General features: G+C 36.3%; 1 protein-coding gene across 1 annotated transcript in view; it reads left to right on the top strand.

Annotated features, from left to right (window-relative positions):
* CSNK2A1 (casein kinase 2 alpha 1) overlaps nucleotides 1-21,596 on the top strand; it is a 50,424-nt gene that overhangs the window by 13,720 nt on the left and 15,108 nt on the right. Inside the window, 3 exon segments of the mRNA XM_037004604.2 lie at nucleotides 13,016-13,225; nucleotides 15,618-15,729; nucleotides 21,085-21,186. Of these exon segments, the coding sequence (XP_036860499.1) occupies nucleotides 13,125-13,225; nucleotides 15,618-15,729; nucleotides 21,085-21,186 (315 nt within the window). The 5' untranslated portion in view covers nucleotides 13,016-13,124.

The following is a 21,596-nucleotide window of genomic DNA, read 5'->3' as shown; positions in this document are numbered from 1 at the left end:
TTTGCCTTCTGTAAAATGGGAAAGATATTACCTAGGTCTTGGACTTAAGTTTAAAAATGGTAAGTATAGATCCAAAGAAGTGACTGACCTAACATAGGAATCACATCTAAAGAAGTGGAAGCCAGCCCATGTTTGCTGCCCTAGGTTCCAGCCTATTTTCTACTGTTGGGAAGGCTGGGACAGCCCACCCTGTTAGTTATTGCATATTGATCCGCAAGGAGTATAGTTGTCTCCTGTGTCACCTACCTCCACGACAGTAGGAGGAGGAGTGGAAGAGGGTGTTACATTTTGCAGTTTCTTCATTGTAATTGAGTAGGTTAAATGACAGATCCAAGGTCATATTTGGTCTTAGTGATTCCTTTGTTCTTGTTCTTTCTGCAGCCTCTTGATGCTTTATAAATCCAAGATTCATGTCTTTCAGTAATAGTTTTGAACTGTTTGTATCTCTATTGAAGATTTTTGGGACACTGTGCTCATCACATGGGTAAATCATATAAATCTTACAGCTTCATAAAAGCTTATGGCTTCAACATACTGACTGGTTTCACATTTCATTGGGAAGTGATATTATGACCATTTTGCCACTGGCATTAGTGATGAGTGTGATAACATTTACATTTAAGATCAAAGAGTATCTTTAAAATCAACTACAGATCTAATATTCATCATACAGCCAAACTGCTCTTCTCAGTTTCGAACAGGAGATCGTTATGCAAGCAAGTTTAATTTTTGCAGAAATACTGTATATTACTGTCTTAATACTCAGTTCATGAAACATTTGTGGAGCACATTACCATGCTAGGCACTGTGATAAATACAAGGCAATAAATCGTGCCCAGGTTCTTGAATTCATAATGTATTGAAGAGAGAGAATGTGTAAACAAAATATGTGTGATGATATAATGAGTAAACAGGGGTTGTTTGGCTCCATAAGGAAGTACTTGGCTCATTTTGGAAAGGTCGAAAGACTTCACTGTGGATTTAAAACCTGCTGATTCTTAAAGGATTTCCCGTCACAGGCAGAACAGAGGTTGTAAACTGATACCCAGTTAAGATTGAACTGGTTATGGGATTACTCTGGGTTTTTATTTCTTCTTGTGTCAGTTTTGGTAAGTCATCTTCCACTAGGAATTTCAAATTTATTGGTATATGGTTCATTTTATCCTATTTTCTCCCTTTTTTAAAACTACTTTTTTAAGTTACCATACAGTAAAATTGATTCCTTTTTGTATGGACAGCTCTGTTAATTTTAACACACATACAGATTCGAGTAACCCCCATCACAGCCAGGACACAGAACAATGATATCACTTCCCTTATGTTACTCTTGGTAGTCCCAATCAGTTTCCCACCCCTGTTCACTGGCAGTCACTATTTTCAGTTACTATAGTTTTAGCTTTGCAAGAATGTAATATAAATGGAACCAAACAATACATAATATTTTGAAACTGGTTTCTTTCATTTGGTGTATTACTTTTGAGGTTCATTGAAATTGTGTGTATCCAATGGTTGGTTCTTTTTATTGCTGAATAGTATTCCATTATGTCGACGGGCTACAGTTTGTTTATCCATTTAGTTAACATTCTTCGGTGATTATGAATAGAGCTGCTATAAATGTATATGCACAGCCTTTAATGATCATAAGTTTCTATTTCTCTAGGATAAATGTTGATGAGTGGGATTACTGGGTCATGTGAAAAATGTCATTTTAACCTTATAAGAAAATGCCAAACATTTCTAGAATAACTATACCATTTTGCATTCCCACCAGCAATGTATGAGAGTGTTCAGTTGTTCCCCATTCTCTCTAGTGCCTAGTATTGTCATTATTTAACTTTTAATTTTGAAATAACTTAGATTTACAGAAGAGTAATTTCCCCTAATGTTAACATTTCACATAACTCTGACACTTCATTTAAAACTAAAATTAATATTGATACAGTACTATTAACTAAGCTATGGACTGTATTTGGATTTTACCAGTTATATCCTTTTTCTGTTCTAGGATCCAATTCAGGATAATATTTAGTTGTCATGTCTCCATAGTCTCTTCCAGTCTGTGCCAGTTCTCAGACTTTCCTTGATTTTCCAGACTTTGATGTACTTTTGGAGAAGACTGGTGAGATGTGTAGAATGTCCTACAATTTAGGTTTAACTGCTATTGTCTCATGATTAAATTGTGGTTATGGATTTTTGAGAATACGACAGAGGTGACATACCCTTCTCATCACATCATCGAGGGTATATGATGTTGATGCAACTTACCTTTAGTGATATTTAAGTAGTGTCTGCTAGATATCTTCACTGTCTTTCCATACTTACTCATTAGAAGGGCTTTCCTAAGTCCAGCTCACCTTCAAGAAGAGGAACATTTTTAACTTCCACCTCCTACAGGGAAGCATACCAAATAATTTGTGGACGTATGTTAAAATCACCATAGTAGTTAACAAATGTCCTGGAGGAGATACTTAGGGGCTGTGCAAGTATCTTTTAAAAGTTTATTTTCTAAAAGTTTTACTTTCACCAAATTTAGAATCTGTCCTTGGATCTTGCCTGCAGCAGTTATTGTCCTGTCCATCTAATGGTGATTTTCTATTTCTTTCTACATGTATAAGGTGGAATTCTTTCATAAAAAGATTTTTTTAATTTATCTAATTTACATAGTACAAACTCCTGGGTATTTCATTCTTTGGGGTTACAGTTTAGTATTGTCACTGTTTTATTGTTTAAACTGTTCAAGGTTGGGTGATTGAAACTCAAGTTGGCTGCCATATCCCTTCATCTACGAGATTTGCCAGCCTATCTTGCATTGTTCCTGCCCCAATCCTAGAATCAGCCATTTCTCCAAAGAGCTCTCATTCATTTAATTGGAGGAAGTGATGGAGATACCAAGATTAGGGCACTACTTATTCTCATTGCTGCTTGTTAACACTGCTTATAGATGGTCTTAGTGGACAGAGCTAGGAAGTTGTATCCAGTAATGTCCACTTTTTGTGTGTACAGTTCTACAGGTTTTGACAATACTTAGAGTAATATATCCACCTCTACGCTATTACACAGGACAGTAATTTCAGTACCATGGAGCAGTCACTCATCTGTTTTCTGTCTTTATGCTTTTACTTTTCCCAAGATGTCATATAAATGGAAATAGACAATATGTATCTCTTTGGATCTGACTACTTCACTTAACAAAATATATTTAAAGATTGATTCATGTTGTACAAATCAGTGGTTTGTTTTCTAAATCAGTGGATTGTACTGTCATTTGTTCATTCACCTATTGAAAGTGTGAAGTTTAGTTTGAAGGTAATGATTTTGTCCAGTGTTCCAAAACCACTTACAGAAAAGATAACCCTTTTTTCTGAAGTGCCTATGTATCTTTGTTAAAAAAAATCAATTGGCCATATTTGTGTCAGTCTATTTTTATACTTTCCATTCTGATCTGTGTTTTATCTGCCAATACCACACTGTTACTGTAGCTTTGTAATACATAACTTAAAATTAGTGTGATTCCTCCAGCTTTATTTTTTTTCAAGACTGTTTCAGTTGTTTTAGTTCATTTAAGTTTGTTTTTTAATTCAGTCTGAAAGTCTTTATCTTTTACTTAGTTTATTTCATTTATATTTAATATAATTAGTCATATTTCAGTTTAATTTTTCTCTCATGTTCTGGGGGTTTTTCTTTTCTGACCATTCTTTTTTATTCTTTTTGTTATCCCTCTTTCCCCCTTTTTCTAGTTTGAAGATACATGTGTTTTTGTTCTATAAGTAGATATCATAGATATTATAATTTGAGCCATAACTTATCAAAGTCAAATATTAATCAATAGTCAGTGTTTGTTTGAACTTTTCCATTAAATTTTTCTTTTTTATTCTTTATTTTCTCTTTTAACTTAGACCTTCCAAATGGGATTATTGTTTTTTATCTTTCTTTAGAGGTATTTACTAGATGTGGAATTATAATTTGGTGAGTTTTTTTGTTCAGTACTGCTACAGGTATTAAACTTCCTTAGCTTCATTATTGCTTTTGAAAAGTCAGCTGTTTTAATGTTCCTTGAGTGTAATCTGTCTTCTCTGCTTGCTTTTCATATCTCTTTGTCTTTGGTTTTTCTGTTTTATTGTATGTTGTGGATTTCTTTCTATTTAACTTATTTGGAATTTGTTGGCTTCTGGAATGTGTTTGTGTCTAATTGCTTCTAGGAAATTTTCAGCTATTTTCTCTTCAGCTGTTGTCTTTACCATGTCCCATTTCCTTCTAGTATCAATTAAAAATATATTTAACAGTTGCATGGTATTACTCCTTTATTTTTCCACAGTTTTGGCTTTTCTGCTACGTTGTAAATTCCTAGCCTAATGTCTGGATCCTTAGTTTTCAGCTTTGTTGAGTCTACTGTTAAGTTGATCCATTTCAGTTTTGATTTCTGAAAGTTCTATTTTGTTCGTTGACTTTTTGAAATCTGTTACCTTTTAAAGTATCCTGTTCCCTGCAGATAATATGAAGCTTATTTATTTGTTACTATAAGCATAGTCAATGTGTTGTTTCATAGTTTGATTCTAACAAGATCAGAAGTGTCTGTGGGTCTTTTCTGTTATCTGTTTCTTTTTCTGCCAGTTTTTACTCTTGGAGTCTTTTCCTTCAATACCTAGTTATCTTTGATTACAAGCTGCATCTTCTTTTTGAAAAATTATTTGTAGGAATCATTTGAGGCCCACAGCAAGGTACTTTTTTCTACAGCGAGCTTGCTTATGTCAGGTATCTTGAGATTCTGGTCCAGAGACCACCACCACCGTAAGACAGTCTTCAGATCTGATACTCCCTCCACAGGGCTCTAATTGTTCCCTGTGTCTTCCACTCCCCATTCACTCTTACCCTAAGGTGTAACCCTCTGAAGTCTCAGGCTGTTATGGAGGGTGTCTCCTGTTGGACTCCTCACCTTGTGAGGGCCCTGGGCTTTTGTTTCTATCAGAACAAAATTCTAATTTTCAGAGATCAACAATGACTCTTTGGGCTTGCTTGCTTGCTTCTCTGGGTTCTCGTTTTCTCTTCACCTTTGGCTATAATTGTTTGATCTGTTTTATTTAAGAATGAGGGGTGTTTAATCCATTCGCTTCAGTTGTTCTCAGTGGGAGGGTTGACTCAAGTAACCTAGCCCACCATTACTGAAAACAGGAAAATTACTTGCGAAAATCTTGGTTTCTTACGTGAAAACTGGGAGGTTCTGATCATCTCAGGGATCATCTACATCTCCTAGCTACTTGTTCTTTCAGGCATTTTGCTCTGTGATCTCTGTGGTAGAACTGATGTGTATGATGAGTGGAGAAAGGAAGAAAGTGAGATCTGAATTGGAAGGGTTGTGAATAATTTTTTTTTTAAGCACACAATAGCAGTTGAGTAGAGTGCACTGCTAGTATTCTCCAAATCAGATATAGAAGGGTTACTTATCTGATATGGTTCTTATATGAAATAACAAGGTGTGCCAGCCTTTGGCAATTTTAGGGTCCAAATTATAGGTCTTCAAAATTCTCAACTTGCCTAATGTTTAATTTATTGTATAATTTCTTGTTTTAGTGTTTTTCATCTGTGTAATTCCTGTTTCCCAAACATTGAGGTACTGTAAATACTTGTTGACTCAGTGATAATGGGTTGGTGGTGACTTAAATGTCCTTCAATGCCTCCTGGGCACCCTGACTTAATTCTTTCAAGCATTGATAACTAAGATTGTAGTGGTCTGTTTTCTTTGTCAGAAGGCAGTAATACTTTCTCTTCATTCTGAAGGCCTAGAGAAAAAATACCTTCGTGGCAATGGAAACACATTTCCTGGTACATAGTAAGTGTTCAGTAAGTGCTTATTTACTAAATGAACATTCTGCTCTTGGTTTGAAAGGAGAAAATTGGAAATTAAGGGTAACTGGACATACGAAACAAATAATTCTGATAGTACTAACTTTATGCTTTTTTGTCTTCATTTGGTCTTCTAAGCAGTGCCCCAGGTAAGGTTCTGTGACTAAATATTTGTCTTGGCTTCTGCAGCAACGCACAAGCATATAACCTCCCTGAGTTTGTTCCTCAACTCCCGTTTCTCTTCCCAGATTATGCTGCCTGATTTCTAGGAAAGTGGTTTCATTCTCTGCAGGGATGCCTAAAGGGTATTGTATTCATCATATATCTATCTGCTTTTCCTCTAAACAGGTAGTCCTAAATCATGTAGTTAGAACAGTATAAAAGCACATTCCTCATTCTTTACTGTGAAAGTCTTTGTCCTGTCTGGTTGTCTGGCTGATTATGAGATCTTGTTCATTCATTATGGTGGATCCTAGGGATGGTTAGGGGATTTTTTTAAGATGGAGACCTTAAGAAATATTAGGATTAAAATAACTAATAAAACTATTAGAGAGTGAAATGGACTTAACTTTTTTAAGTTCTAGAATAATATTTTCCAGGCCTAATACTAGGAAATTCATCTACAAAACACATTAGCACAAATGACTAATCAGACATACAGTTTTCTGGTACTAGACCATTTATGAAGCCTCTTTCTTTTTAGTGGCCAGGTAGAAATGGAGTAGAAGAGATTAGAGGGAGAAACTGTTCTAGAAGATCAAGGAGTTTTTATTGAAATTAACTAGTTTGATATTTCATATGTAATTTTGGCAGTGCATAGCTTAGTAGTTTTGTGAAGCTTTCATTACTTCGCATTTTATTTAAAATAAGCCAAGCAGAGCCATGTAAATTGGCTTTGGTTGTAGGTGTGGTCTGACTTTAGTAGGGAACATTTTTTGACAATAATTTTTCATAGTTGATTTATTGGCATTTATTAGGCTAAGCACTGAACCCACAAAGCTTAGCCATGTCTTCAGAGCCAGTCTTGAGGTCTTCTTAGACAAAAATGGTGGTCTGAAATTGTTAGCTGCTGAAGTTACACCTCCTTTTATGGAAATATATGGGAACAGTAAGGGTTAATAAGTAAGGTCATTTAAAATGGAAATTATTAGGAAAGGTAATACTTTTTGTATAAGCCAGATTTTAAGATATACTTGGGTTATAGACAGTGCATAGGAAAATTGACATTCAGGATATCCAGGACCCAGGCACCATTCCCAACTTCCAAATAAGCTGTTGTAAAAATTGTTAAAAGTTTCTCCAGTATTAATTTTAATTGTTGTGGGGTGAAAAAGAAAGTCTTAACTGTGGCCCTGTTATTTAATAGGCCCTGTTATTTGTGGTATTAGGGAGAGAGAAAACAACAGGAACAGTACTCAATAACTCTTGAATTAGTCTTCTAGTTTTCCTAGCTGTGTGCCAGATAGCCAGAAATGTTTAGAGGCACCCTACCTTTTGGAGGCAATTTCATTTTCATTTCGTATGAAGAAAACAAAAACCAGCATTGATTTGATCAAATATATTTACTGAACATCATACGAAATGCAAAGCTTTGAACTGGTGCTCTAAAGTAAAAATGTGAATCAGACATGGATCTTACTGTGGGGAGGTAAGTGTCTAATAGGGAAATAAATTAATGTTCAAAGACTACTGTATATGAGGCAGAAAGTAGTAAGTTCTTTAGGAATGAAAAAACTTGAACCTTGGAGGCCAGCCAACTTGGCTTTGAATCCCAACTCCATCTGTACTGGATATTCTTAGTCAAGCTACTGAAATTACTTAGGTTGTTTTCATATCTGTAGGTTAGGGAAAGAAATGCTTGCTTCACAGAATTGGTGGGAGGGTTACATATTTAAAGCTAAGAAACTTTTAGCTCCAAACCTGTAATACCTAATTGCCTATTCAGTATCCTTTTTGAATTTCTCAAAACCATTATAACTGTAAGTCAAAAATCTGACTTAGGAGAGCTCTCTTCCAGAATGTTGCCTGTCTCCATGAATGGCATCAACCACCTATTTAGCCAGAAATCTAAAAATTACCTCCCACTCCTTAACGTATTATCCACTCCACCCAGAGCTATTGATTTTACACTGTAAATTTTTTTCCTCAAATTAGTCTACTTATCTCAGTTTCAATTATCATAGGTTAGGCTTTCATCATCTCTCTCACACAGACTGTTAACAGCCTTTCTGTCTTCCTAAATCTGTCAACACCCAGCCACAGTAAACTTTTTCAAAATGTACACATGGGTCACTTTTCTGCTTAAAACTGCAGGGAATTTCCATTATCTTTAGTCTGCAGATAAAATCTTAGAGGCATATTCATCACACCCTTGTTCTGCCTTGCTCATTATTATATTCCCAAGGCCTAGTAGCACAATGCTTTTAAATTGTATATTTTAATGGATGGACAGAGGAAGGAATGTATAAAAGAACCAAATAAATAACTGAGAAAAATTTCCATTTTAAATAAATAACTGAGAAACAAATAAAATAACTGAGAACCAAATAAATAACTGAGAATAACTGTCCCTGTATTTCCTTAGTGTAAGGCTGCATGCAAGTATACATACACATTTATGGAGGTTGCAAATGAAGTAACTGTTACTGAGTAAAATGTTTATCTTTGATAACTTCTCTTTGCTGTCTTTGCACATCCCCTCTTCATCCTCATCCCATCATTCTCCCCCATCCCTCTTTGCACCATTTTATTTCTCTGAAGTTGCTGAGTTACAGATCAAGAAACATCCTCTGTTTTCTTCTACCCATGTAATTAGTGAAGGCTAACTATTTGAAATTCATGTGGTGACTCTTCCTATAAACAGATTATTTGGTATGCATGATAGCAAAGTGAAGCATCTCTGTGGGGGTACTGCAAAACAGCTAGTTGTCCTCCCAGTGGAGAATCACATCCACCACTTCTTAAATTAGGTCCCAGTTGATGAGACACAAAGCTGCAAGGGTCAGCCACACAGTACTTGAGAACCTCAAGAGTTTCATTAGTGAATAGTCTTGCTCTGCTGTTCACAGAGAATGCCAAGGCCTTAAGAGAGTAGAGGAAGACTAGATAATAGTATGATAGACACATGGCCTAGTAAATGGGAGTTGGGGAGTGTTTCCATGTGAGTCAGGTGTTTCTGGTCTCATTTTGTAATGTCACGTCCATGCATGAGTTGGCCCTCAGAGGTTGGGAGTTACCACCACTCCTATAATTTTTGTATTTTTCAAAGAAAACTAAGAATGAAGAACACGGCCTTTTAAAGACAGGGCTCTGCTTATTAGTGTTCACTAAGGAGCTGTGGCATAGTAATCATTTAGTAATAATTTATATGTGTTTGGAATTTCTGAGGCGCTTTTTGGAAGATCTCAGTTGATCTTACCATCAGCCTGCAAGTTTAGTTAGGCTGATTTCATAAGTGATGAACCAGAGCTGGATGAAGCCCAGTAGAGGTCCTGTAGCCAATTAAGGACTTGAACTCAGGACTCCATTGCTTCTTTCATCACCCTATTACATCTAGTCCCAGTTAAGAAATTTGTGTTGATCTTACAAACTTCTTGAGCTGATAGGGGTAAAGCTTTGAGATGCACAAATACAGGGTGTCTTACAGGTATAAAACATCAACCAGAAGAAAAAAATGCCTATAAAGGAATAAAAAGACTGTAGAGTACAATAGTTTCTCTTAGAGAAGTTACAGATTTTAAAGTTCAGTATTATTAAAAGTCATTAATTCCTGGGGACAGTGTTTCTACTGGTTTAATGCTATTGTCTATGCATTTTTCGCTGTACATATACACACATGCCTTTACCCGTCTTCCTAGTATCTTTTGCTGTTTTCATTGCAGGTATAATAGTCACCAAAAGAGTCAACAGCCCTACAGTACAAATGACCTTGTTTCCTTGGGAAGAAAAGTTACAATAAAACCACCTGCTTTCTTTTTTTAACCTTGGTTTTGTGTGTATGTGTGTATTCTAAGTATTTGAATGATTTTGTTGTTTTCTGACCATTTACATTGTATACACATGGGACCCCAGAGTGTAACAGGCAAATTACAGTTTTATGGATTGGAGTATTCCTAAGTAGATACATGGATCTTTTGATCTCCTGTATTGTAGGGGGTTGAGAGAGATCACTGTGTTTGTTACACTTCTAGAGGACATCATTAACTCCCATCCTAGTCTCTCTTGCTCTTCCTCTGAAAGCTTTAAGCCACTGAAACCATGGGCGTGAGAAGGTATCTCTCTGGTTTATCTTCTTCAGGTATGAAAGCTAAGCTTCAGCTCAAACACAACAGTGGAAAGACATGCAGATAGCTGTAAACAGGTCTCTCAGAGCTCCCAAATAGGCACAGTTCTAAACACTTTACATTTATTAGCTTATTGAATCCTCAGTGCAGAACTGTGAAGTAAATACAGTTATTCCTATTTAGAATTATGCTGAATGTCAGCTCCTATCTGTGTGTCCTTCTGCAAGTTACTTAAAATTTCTTTATTTCAGTTTCCTTATCTATAAAACAGGGATAATGGTAACTTCCTCACTCCTTCTTTGTGTTGTGAAGATTAAATGAAGTAATCCACATAAAGCACATAAATGTGCATATCTGGCTGGCACAGAGTGAAGCCTTGTAGGTGTTAGCTATTGTTATCTAACTAGTTTATGATTACAAGGCAAAAGAGATCCCTTCCACAAGAATCAGAAATTTGGTCCTTGCTGTGCTGGTATGTAGTTATATGATTGTGGCTAAATTTTCCTCTTTCTGGGCCTCAGTTTTCTTATACCCGTTTTTAAAAACCTTGTTTGGAATAAGTGAGACAAAAATAAAAAGAGTTCAGATGTAATACCAAAAGCCTAGTCAACAAAAGACAAAATAGAATTGGACCTCATTAAAATTTAAGTTTTGTATATCAAAGGACACCATTAACAGAATAAAAGGGCAACCCCCAGAATGGGAGAAAATACTTGGAAATTGTGTTTCTGATAAGGGATTAATATCTAGAATATATATAAAGAACTACAGCTCAACAACCCAAAAAACCCCAACCAAAAAAAAAAGAGGCAAAAGGCTTGAATAGTCATCTCTCCAAAGATGTATAAATGACCAGTAAACACAGGAAAAAATGCTCAGTATCACTAATCATTAGGGAAATGCAAATCAAAACCACAATGAGATATACTTTACACCCATGAGGATGGCTATTAAAAAAAAATCTGGCAAGGATATGGAGAAATTGGAACCCTACACATTGCTATATAATGGGAACACAAAATGGAAATATAAATTGGGACTATATAATCATGTAGCCCTTGTGGAAAAGCATATGGTAGTTCCTCAAAAAATTAAACAATTACTGTATGATCCAGCAAATTCCACTTCTGGGTATATACCCGAAAGAATCGAAAGAGGAACTCCAACAAAAGATACCTGTACACCAGTGTTTGAAGCATCATTATTCACAATAGCCTAAATGTGGAAGCAATTCAAGTGTCTATTGATGAATGAGTGGATAAAACCAAATGTGTTATATACATAACAATGGAAATACTATTCAGCCTTAGAAAAAGGAGGGAAATACTGACATGTTAAAATATGTGTGAACCTTAAAAGACATGTAATGGAAATAAGCTAAAGGTAAAAGAGTAAATATTCTATGATTCCTTATGATAACTAGAATCAAACTCAGACAAAAAATTGATGGCTATAAGAACTTGGGGGAAGGAAGAAGCTGGAGTTTAATGGGTATGGATTTCAGTATAGGATAGTACAAATTTTGGGGGTGGAAGGTGTAGTGATTGCAAAAGACTCTGAAAGTATTAATGCCACTGAATTTTATGCTTAAACATTGTTAAATTGGGAAATCGTATGTATATTTTAACACAATTAAAAAGTTTGAACCAAAAAAATAGTACAAAAACATCTGTATCCCCTTCACCCAGATTTCCCTATTGTAATATCTTAGCCCATTTACTTTATTGTATTTAAGTGTACTCTTACATACACCTAATCTACCATCTAAATTGCAGTTTTGTCATTTGAATCTGATGGTATTGTTTTTTTTATAGCATTGCGCTCCACCTTGGGTACAGAGTACACTCTAAGGTGGTGCATTGTATTTAGTTGTCATGTCTCTTTAGCCTTTCTCTGTCTTGTATCATATTGACATTTTTGAACAGCACATTATCTTTCCACCCTTCCCCTCCCTTTTTAATAGAAGCTTCCTTGTTTTCTGTTTGTCCAGTGTTTCTTGTAATTAGATTGAGGTTACACAGTCTTGACCTGAAAACTGCATAGATGATGTGTCCTCCTAAGGTTATGACATCTAGAGAGTCAATACATATTTAATTAAATGCAGAGTAAAGGGAATCAACAAATTGTTGCAATAATCACAGAGAATGGAAATAAAGAGTGGAATGGTCAGAAAACTTAGTTTACCAATTTGGTAGAAAGCATATTTCTAAAATTCATCAAATATCTCTTGTCAAATTTCACATTAGTTCAGCCAATATATATTACTGTCTTCAACTAGTTTCCGTTAAGCTTTTCCTTGTATTAAATAAATCGAGGAAATAACTGGTTTTTTAAAAAAATTTAGTGAAATCAAGTATGTCAAGTGATCAAGGGTCTAATGTTTATTATTACATAGGGTTTTCCCCAAATGATTTGGAGTGATATAAAAATAAGACTCAAACTGATGCTTTGTACTCTCAGCTTTACCACCATTCTAGAGCCTCTTAGTACCCCTCCTTGAGCTGTAGAAAGCTTCTGAAAGGAGAGTACTGTTCCTTCCACTACATCCTGTAGAAGGTATAAACTGTAGTAATGTTGATGTCTCTGTCCTCAATGCCATTTTCCTTCCTTCCAGGCTATCGTAAAAAAGCATCCCAACTTGAGATAACACACTACTTCACAGAATAGAATTGGAGACAATATATGTTTAAGTAGGTTTGTTGGGATTTGGGGTATTTTTTTTTCCATGTTACAGGAAACATTGTAGTTGGCACAGTTGGGATATAGTTCATTGGTTACTAGGCAGGATAGCCAGAGGTATCCTTGAGGCCATTATCATCCTAAAATGATTTTTTTTCTAACCATATGCATTTTAAAAATAATTTCTTGGCTTTTGTGTTTTGTTTCTGCAGTTTGAAGAAAACAGGTCTGAAACAAGTTCTTAACCCCAGCTGCCTGTGAACACAGTGACTGCCAGATCTCCAAACATCAAGTCCAGCTTTGTTCGCCAACCTGTCTGACATGTCGGGACCCGTGCCAAGCAGGGCCAGAGTTTACACAGATGTTAATACACATAGACCCCGAGAGTACTGGGATTACGAGTCACATGTGGTGGAATGGGGGTAATTGTTTACACTTACTTCACTACTCGCCCAAAGGACTGACTGGTGAATTTGCTGAGTAATTTATGTCAGGAAACCTTCCTGACTGCATTTATAAACCTCAGAATTGAAGCCTTATGTGTGTTTTCTTCTGCGAAGTAGGATACTGCTTTAGCAAATTAACTGTTTTGATGGGTCTACCATTTAAAAACCATTTCAGTCTCTTCTTACTGTTTTCTCTGATTTATATATTCTGTATACAAAGCTGGTAACAAAGTTACCTATCTGCTTGCCTCAACTAGGCCTTTGCACTTAAGTGAGAATTAATACTTGAGAGACTTTGAAAGCACCAGACTCTTACATAAAGTATTTTTGAGGTTAGAATGTTGTCCCATGATGATACCTGAAGGATGAACAGTTCTCTAGAAAGGTGTCCTGTTTCTGATAGAAACAAAATTAAACCCTTAAACATTTGCCTTGATCCTGAGGCCAGCCATGTGTAATGTGGAATTCAGCCTAAATCCCTTCTTTAATGCTTGCAGTCTACCTGATCAAGCTGTGTTTGCCCCCTGATTCTCTGTGCAGTCTTACTTGGATGCATTTCTTGTCCCAACCTCTCATGTATTTAATTGATCAGGTCATACTTTTTGTAATAGAAGCATTTTGACATTCAAGTATGAAACAAAGCAGTTTGAAAACTCATAAAGCTATAATTCCCATGGGCCTTATTTTGTATTTTTCCACATGATATGTCCATAGCCTGTAAGTAGTTAAAGATGGTCTCCCTAAATTGTCATAGGGTATATTTTACTCCTGATTGGGCTGTGATTCTAACTGTAAAAACATTGCCTCTACACGAGGAGGCACAGTGTGATCCAAAGATAGCAATCAAAAATCAGTGACACAATATCAGTAAATGTTACCATTATTGTTAATCTAACAACTCCCCTCTCATATCACAAGCTTTGGACTCTTAAGAATACCTGTATATTACTACAGAAATTTCTACCACTCCTCAAATTGAGTTCTTTGCATTTAGTTATTCTGCTTAAATGGCACTAAACAGTCCATTTGAGTTTTTGTTATAGTGCTATTCACTTGCTTGCATTTGTTTCCTGTGAGCTCCCACAGGAGGAGAAACTCAACCAAATGTAAGAACTTCCTTCCCCTAGACCTGCCATGATTATTTTATTGTTCACTGTCCTTAGTATCTTTTGTCTTCTCTGTCATTCACTTTCTTTTTAGCTGGTTGAGGGAAATGAATGGCTTGCTTGTTACATATTGGATTCTCAATGTCTCCAGCAGGAGTAAATAGAATTTAGGCCTTATTAAAAGAACCATGCTTTGTCATTCCATATAACTTAAGTTCTCTAAGTTGTAAGTAGAGGGAGGGAGGAAATTTTGGCATTTCCCTTATTCTTTTCTTTATCTCTGATGTTCCTGAATGGTTATGGAATATGGCAAAAGTAGAGGAAGGGACCCCTAAACGGTTTACGGTCTGTAGTGTGTTTTGCAGACCCCTTCCATGGACTGTCCTCATAGCTTGCCTTGGAGGTCAAGTAGGAGGGTAAGCCTATATGTATAAAAGCCACTTATCTACAAAGAGGCCCAGTAAAAAATCAGCTGCTCCCAAAGTGTTGAATTGAAATTTTACAGTTCACCCTTGAACAACACAAGTTTGAACTACATGGGTCTACTTATATGCAGGCTTTTTTTCAATGAATTTATTGGAAATTTTCAAGATTTGCAGCATGTTGAAAAAACTTCCAAACTGTATAGCCTAGAAATACTGAAAAATTCAAGAAAAAGGTATGTCATGGATGCATAAAATGTATGTAGATACCAGTCTGTTTTTTCATGGATGCATAAAATATATGTAGATACCAGTCTGTTTTTCATTTACTACCATTAAATCAACAGTATGCTGTCAGTTAAGTTTGGGGAAAGTCAGAAGTTACACATGGATTTTTGACTGCAAGGGGTTCAGTGCCTCACCCCCAGGCTGTATTCTTACAATATGTATTGACTTCATGCTAGGTGCCAACACTGGGCTAGGCACTAGGAAGCAGGATTATATAAAAATGACTCTCCAAGGGAAAGCTGTTCTTGTTGAAGACAAACATACATAACAAACCCTAATAGAAGCTAGTTAAGTGTGGTTTGCCAGTAGAGATGTAAACAATTTGGGATTGAAAAAGTAATTGAAAGGTTTGAAGTATTCTAATTCTAGGATTTGGGACACATATACACATATTTTTAATTGGCCCAATTTAAATAATACAAAGAAAACAATTTGGGAATTATTTAAAATACCTCTTCTTTTACTCCTGCTGGTTAGACTTTTATAAGTTGAATTGGTGCTTGACAGTTTGAACTTTTTAAATTATTGTGACTTGACTCTTTCTGTTCATAGAAATCAAGATGACTACCAGCTGGTTCGAAAATTAGGCCGGGGTAAATACAGTGAAGTATTTGAAGCCATCAACATCACAAATAATGAAAAAGTTGTTGTTAAAATTCTCAAGGTTAGTACAAGAAGAGAGAGATCATAATTTCAGAGGCATTTGGAATTCAGATTTCTTAAAGTAATAGTAATGCCTTTTTAAAAGTAGCATTGGAAAGGATTTCTGGGGTGCTAAACACATTTATTTTATTATATCCTCTGGAGTCAATAAAAGAGATTATCTTTATTTGATAGGTAGGAAAATGAAGCAAGAAAAGTGATTTGACTCAAGTCGTACCAGCTAGATTGTGGCAGAGGAAAAAAATAAAGGTTCAGTCTTCTCCCTCCTAAGTCTTGCCTAAATCTGATGTCCTGTATTTTTAGTTGTATTCCATGCTTTTGTTTTCAGTAAATTGTTACCTCTATAAGAATGAGGAGTCACAAATGCAGGGCAGGCGACAGTGTGGTATATCTGATGTATGTACCCATGATTAGGTACGAGTGATGGGTACTATGTTATGTGCTCCAGCTCCAGCTGATTATTGCTCTACATTAGTATAAGTCTAGTTTGCCTGATACTCCTTTATACAGAGAACTGGAAATTTACATTTGAATATGAATTTCCCTGATTTTTAAATGTTGGCCCTAAATACTTAAAGGTCAGGTATAGCCAGTGGGCTACCTTAAAAGTTGTAATTTAGTTATCACTGTACTGTGCACTGTCGTATGCCAGGAACTTAGCATATAGTTCCTTGTCACAGAAGTTTTACACATTTGACACTGAGAGGTAGAAGTTCCCAGACTTTCTCAATTTATAGCATCCATATTGTCTCATTAACTTCTTATGGTGTCCCTAAGTCAAAAGAAATTCCTTATAGTCTGTATATTAAATAGTTAAGTCCAAATAATTTAAAAAGTATTTTTATTTTAATTTGGTTGTAGCCATTTGAAAAGTTCTACATATAAAGTGAAAGGAAAAAATTATTTTATTTGTATACAACCATAATTAGTTAACACTATTGGAATATGTACACCTGTTACTGTATAGCTCCCCAAAGGTTGGAATCAGATTGGGTAGCAATAGCCTCATTTTCTGTTCCACATTGATTTTTGCATAATACTTGCTTTTTATTGCAACTGCTGAAAACCCAGCTTCGCAAAAATAAACCATCAGGAGAGGAATGTAGTGCAATCTAATGTTGAAACCATGAACTACCTCAAGCTGATAGTGCACTCAGTGTCTGGCAGGTAGGTGCTCAGTGTTGGTTGGTGTTTCCCTCATAAATTACAAGTCCTATAGAGCCCCTGTGAATTTGCTGGGGTGCCTTGGCATACTGTTTGGGAACCAAAGAGTTTAAATATTTGTATCCATAGTATCACATGTGGAAGGAGAACTAAGCTGAAAATCAGAACATTTGAATTCCAATCCAAACTCAAAGCAATTAGCCAAGGTAGTCCTTTTAACTTGTCTAAGACATGTTTGTTCATCTGTGAAAGTAAGGTAATGTTGCTTTCCCTATTTTTCTCAAATTGTTACTAGAATCAAAACAAAATTGTATATAGACATGTTCTGGAGACAGAAATTCTGTGTAATTGTAGGATGATAAGTCATAATTGGAAAGGTACATGATAGAATGAGGTGACAATATTATTTAACAGTTGTGCGAAAGGTATAAATAATAGTTCAGAAGAGAGTGGTGGTTAGGAATAACTCTCTTGGGCTGTTTCAGGCCCTGAATGGGAGGAGGATTTGGATAGGTGTGGGTGGGAATTGGGAAGGGAAGCATGATCTAGAAGGCACAAAATAAGAGAAGAGGAAAAAATAAGTGAGAGAAATGTTTCATTTGGAAGATGTCATGTGACCATGCATGGGAGGTGAACTTTAAGGAAGATTAAATTGGTGATCATCTGAAAAAGATCGCCTTGCCATTTCCTTGCAATTCTACAAGTCATGTAATTACCTCTTTTAGGTCCTTGGGAGCCATTGATGGTCTTGAGTGAAGGGTGATTTGGAAAGATTATTTTCAGTTCACTGTCTTTTCCTAACTGTACTGTGTATTTCACTGTAACTATCTATATAAGTAGATGGTATAAGTATAGATGAAGTTCACTGATAAACTATGTTTAAATTTTTTATTCTCTCCTTTTAGCATTGATCACATTAAATTATGGTTTGAGTCACCTGCCTGGTCTATTACAGATCAGCTTTGTTAAGTTTATAGATTTTAAGAATTCTGTAGAATAAAATTTTTGTAAGCCATTATGTGCCACAGACTGGCAATTGGGAAATAGTTATTTAGAAGAAAAGAGATCAACTCATCTGTTATTGACTGAGGATAGAAAGAGCTCCCAAATACTGTAGCTCATAATGATCTGATAGCTGACGCAAAGAGAAAACTTCTGATCAGCTTGTTTCCCAGCCAGTGTTCTGTGTTCTAATGGATGCAAAGCTAAGAAGCTATGGATTGAATTAAAATGTACACTGTGGAAGTTTTTATTAGTAAAACACTTCCATTTATTGTCTACTTTTACTTTGCATTGGACCCTGTTGTAAGTATGGTACTTACATCACAACAATTTTGCAAGGCAAGTATAAAGTTCAGAAACCTAACTGCTTTTCCCAAAGCTGTACAAAGCCAGTTTTTCTACAAAGCCAAGCTTTAAGGATGGTCTGTTTTCCAAGACCTGCTTGCTTTCTGCTGTACCATGTGCTTAGAAATTAAAACAGGGTAAAGGAGTATACAGTATTGTTTGGTGGTTCCTACACCTGGATCATCAACCTGAGAAGTATCTAAAAATAGCTCTCCTACTCCATTCTCAAGATTTTGATGGAGCAGATCTAGCTAGGTCCTGCGAATCTGTACATTTAAAAATTCAGGTAATGGTTAATCATGAAAGTTTGTGACCCCTGATCTTGTTAATGAAGAGATGAGACACTTAAAGCAATTTCTAAGAATGATGTGCAATGCATCAGTAGTTTGAGGTGACTGATAATCCTAGGAAAGACCTGGGAGGTCCATTACAGCAGACATGGGCCACAGGTGACTCTTAGGCATTTGAAATGCAGCTGTTCCAAATTGAGATACACTGTGAGGATAAAATACACTTGATTTAAAAGGCTTAGGACAAAGTATTTGTAAAATTGCTTATTAGTAATTTTTTATATTGATTTACATGTTGAAATAATATTTGGGGTACATTTTAAGTAAGCATTGAAATTAGTTTCATCTGTTTCTTTTTACCTTTTTAACATGGGTACTGGAACATTAAAAATACACATGGCTTGCATTATATTTCTTTTGGCCTATCTAGAAGGAAGGCTTTGTGGAGGACGTGAGGGTAGACCAAAGCTCTCCTCAGAACAATTAAAAGGAATTCTATACCAGAACAGATGTGGGTGAGAGTAAAGGAACATGGAAGATACACTCAAAGGACTCCACAGAATGGTCTCTTTAGAATGGAGGGAGGGATTCATAATAGGAACACTGGCCATAAGGTCTAGATGTATACTACATGTTATGCCTTAGCCATATTCTGAGATCTTTTCAGATAACCCCAGTTGATTCTTGCAGCAGTCTTATGAGATAGGTACTCTTGTTGATCATTTACCCATAAGGAAAGGAAAGGTAATATAACTTGCCCATAAGCACACAGCTAGCAAATAGGGAAGACAGGATTCACTTCAGGCATTCTGCTGACTCCAGGTCCGTGTTTTAACTCACAGTTAGCTGCACAAAGATGGTTTGGTCATCCATTTTATTAGCCCTAATGTCCTTCACTGCTGTATGGTGTCTATAGCCTTAGAGGAAGGAATGAAAAGAGCCCATGTTTCTTCATTCTAGTAAAAAAGATTTTATAAGATTTACCTTAGTAATAAAACTCTTAGAAGAAAACATAGGCAAAAATCTCTTGAATATAAACATGACCAACTTTTTCCTGAACACACCTCCTCAGGCAAGGGCAACAAAATAAAAAATGAACAAATGGGACTACATCATGCTAAAAAGCTTCTGTGCAGCAAAGGACACCATCAGTAGAACAAAAAGGCATCCTACAGTATGGGAGAATATATTTGTAAATGACATATACGACAAGGGGTTAATATCCAAAATACGTAAATAACTCACATGCCTAAACACCCAAAAAGCAAATAACCCTATTAAAAAATGGGCGGAGGATATGAACAGACACTTCTTCAAAGAAGAAATTCAGATGGCCAACAGGCATTTGAAAAGATGCTCCACATCGCTAATTATCAGGGAAATGCAAATTAAAACCACAATAAAATAACATCTCACACCAGTTAGGATGGCCAACATAGAAAAGAACAGGAACAACAAATGCTGGCAAGGATGCAGAGAAAGGGGAACCCTCCTACACTGCTGGTGGGAATGTAAACTAGTTCAACCATTGTGGAAAGTAATATGGAGGTTCCTCAAACTAAAAATAGAAATACCATTTGACCCGGAAATTCCACTCCTAGGAATTTACCCTAAGAAAGCAGGATTCCAGTTTTAAAAAGACATGCACCCCTATGTTTATTGCAGTACTATTTACAATAGCCAAGAAATGGAAGCAACCTAAGTGTCCTTCAGTAGGTGAATGGATAAAAAAGATGTGGTACATATACACAATGAAGTATTATTCAACGATAAGAGAACAAATCCTACCATTTGCAACAAAATGGATGGAGCTAGAGGGTATTATGCCCAGTGTAATCCAGGCAGAGAAAGACAAGTACCAAGGGATTTCACTCATCTGTAGACCATAAGAACAAAGCACAAACTGAAGGACAAAACAGCAGCAGACTCAGAGAACCCAAGAATGGACTAACAGTTGCCAAGGGGAAAGGGACTGGGGAGGGAGGGAGAAGGGGAATAAGGGCCTTATGATTAGCACACATAACCTGGGGTCGGGACACGGGGAAGTCAGTATAGCACAGAGAAGACAAGTAGTGACTCTATAGCATCTTATGCTGATGGACAGTAACTATAATGGGGTATGTGATGGGGACTTGATAATGGGGGGAATCTAGTAACCACAATGTTGCCCGTGTGATTGTATATTAATGATACCAAATTTTTTTTTAATGCAAAGACAAAAATAATATACCCTAGTATTAAAGGTATAATATACCTTAGTATTATTAACCGTTCATATTCCTAGTTTGAATAGTTTTTAAAACTAAACATAATAAGACTAATGATTGTAATTAAGTGCTAATTGTGCAGAGATTTGGTCTTTGGGGTGGAAATCTTTTTTCTTTCAACTCAGCATTTGTAAAAACCAGCAGAGTGCCGGGCACAGGACTAGAAGGGGATTCAGTGATGAGTCTGACACATTTCCTTCCTTCAGGAGCTCGTTAGTAAGCCATTTATGTATGACATACCTGTTGAAATACTCTGAAGTAATTTATTTCACTGATTTAAACTTTCAGCCAGTAAAGAAGAAGAAAATCAAGCGTGAAATAAAGATTTTGGAGAATTTGCGAGGTGGTCCCAATATCATCACACTGGCAGACATTGTAAAAGACCCTGTGGTGAGTACAGAATGTGCTAGCAAGGCCCACAAGGGCTGAGGTGGTGTTTGACCCAGAACGCAACTGGCCTCTTTCTGTCCACCCCTCCACCACCACCACTATGTCCTGCTTTAAAAGTGCTTAATCAGTTAAACCATTTAACTAGCTTGGGTCTTTCTTTCAAAGAGACCTCCACCCACAGACTATTTCTTATTCTTCTAGGGTAAGAGACTGATAGCACTGGAAACTGAAATGTGTTAATCCATTTTGCAAACTCAGGTCCGATGCCGATGGGCGATGGGCGCATTGTCGGGCTGCCTAGAGCCTGGTGAGACTTCAGCTCCATGTCTTCTGTTTGAAATCCATCCCAAAAATAACCTAAGTGTGGTGATCAGAGCGGGGAGGGCTTTAAGCAATAGAGGGTTTCCTAC

This window comes from Manis javanica, chromosome 5, assembly GCF_040802235.1.
Source record: "Manis javanica isolate MJ-LG chromosome 5, MJ_LKY, whole genome shotgun sequence".
Classification (NCBI taxonomy): Eukaryota; Metazoa; Chordata; class Mammalia; order Pholidota; family Manidae; genus Manis; species Manis javanica.
Note: the sequence above shows the minus strand (reverse complement) of the source record. Positions and strands in the feature narration are given on the sequence as shown.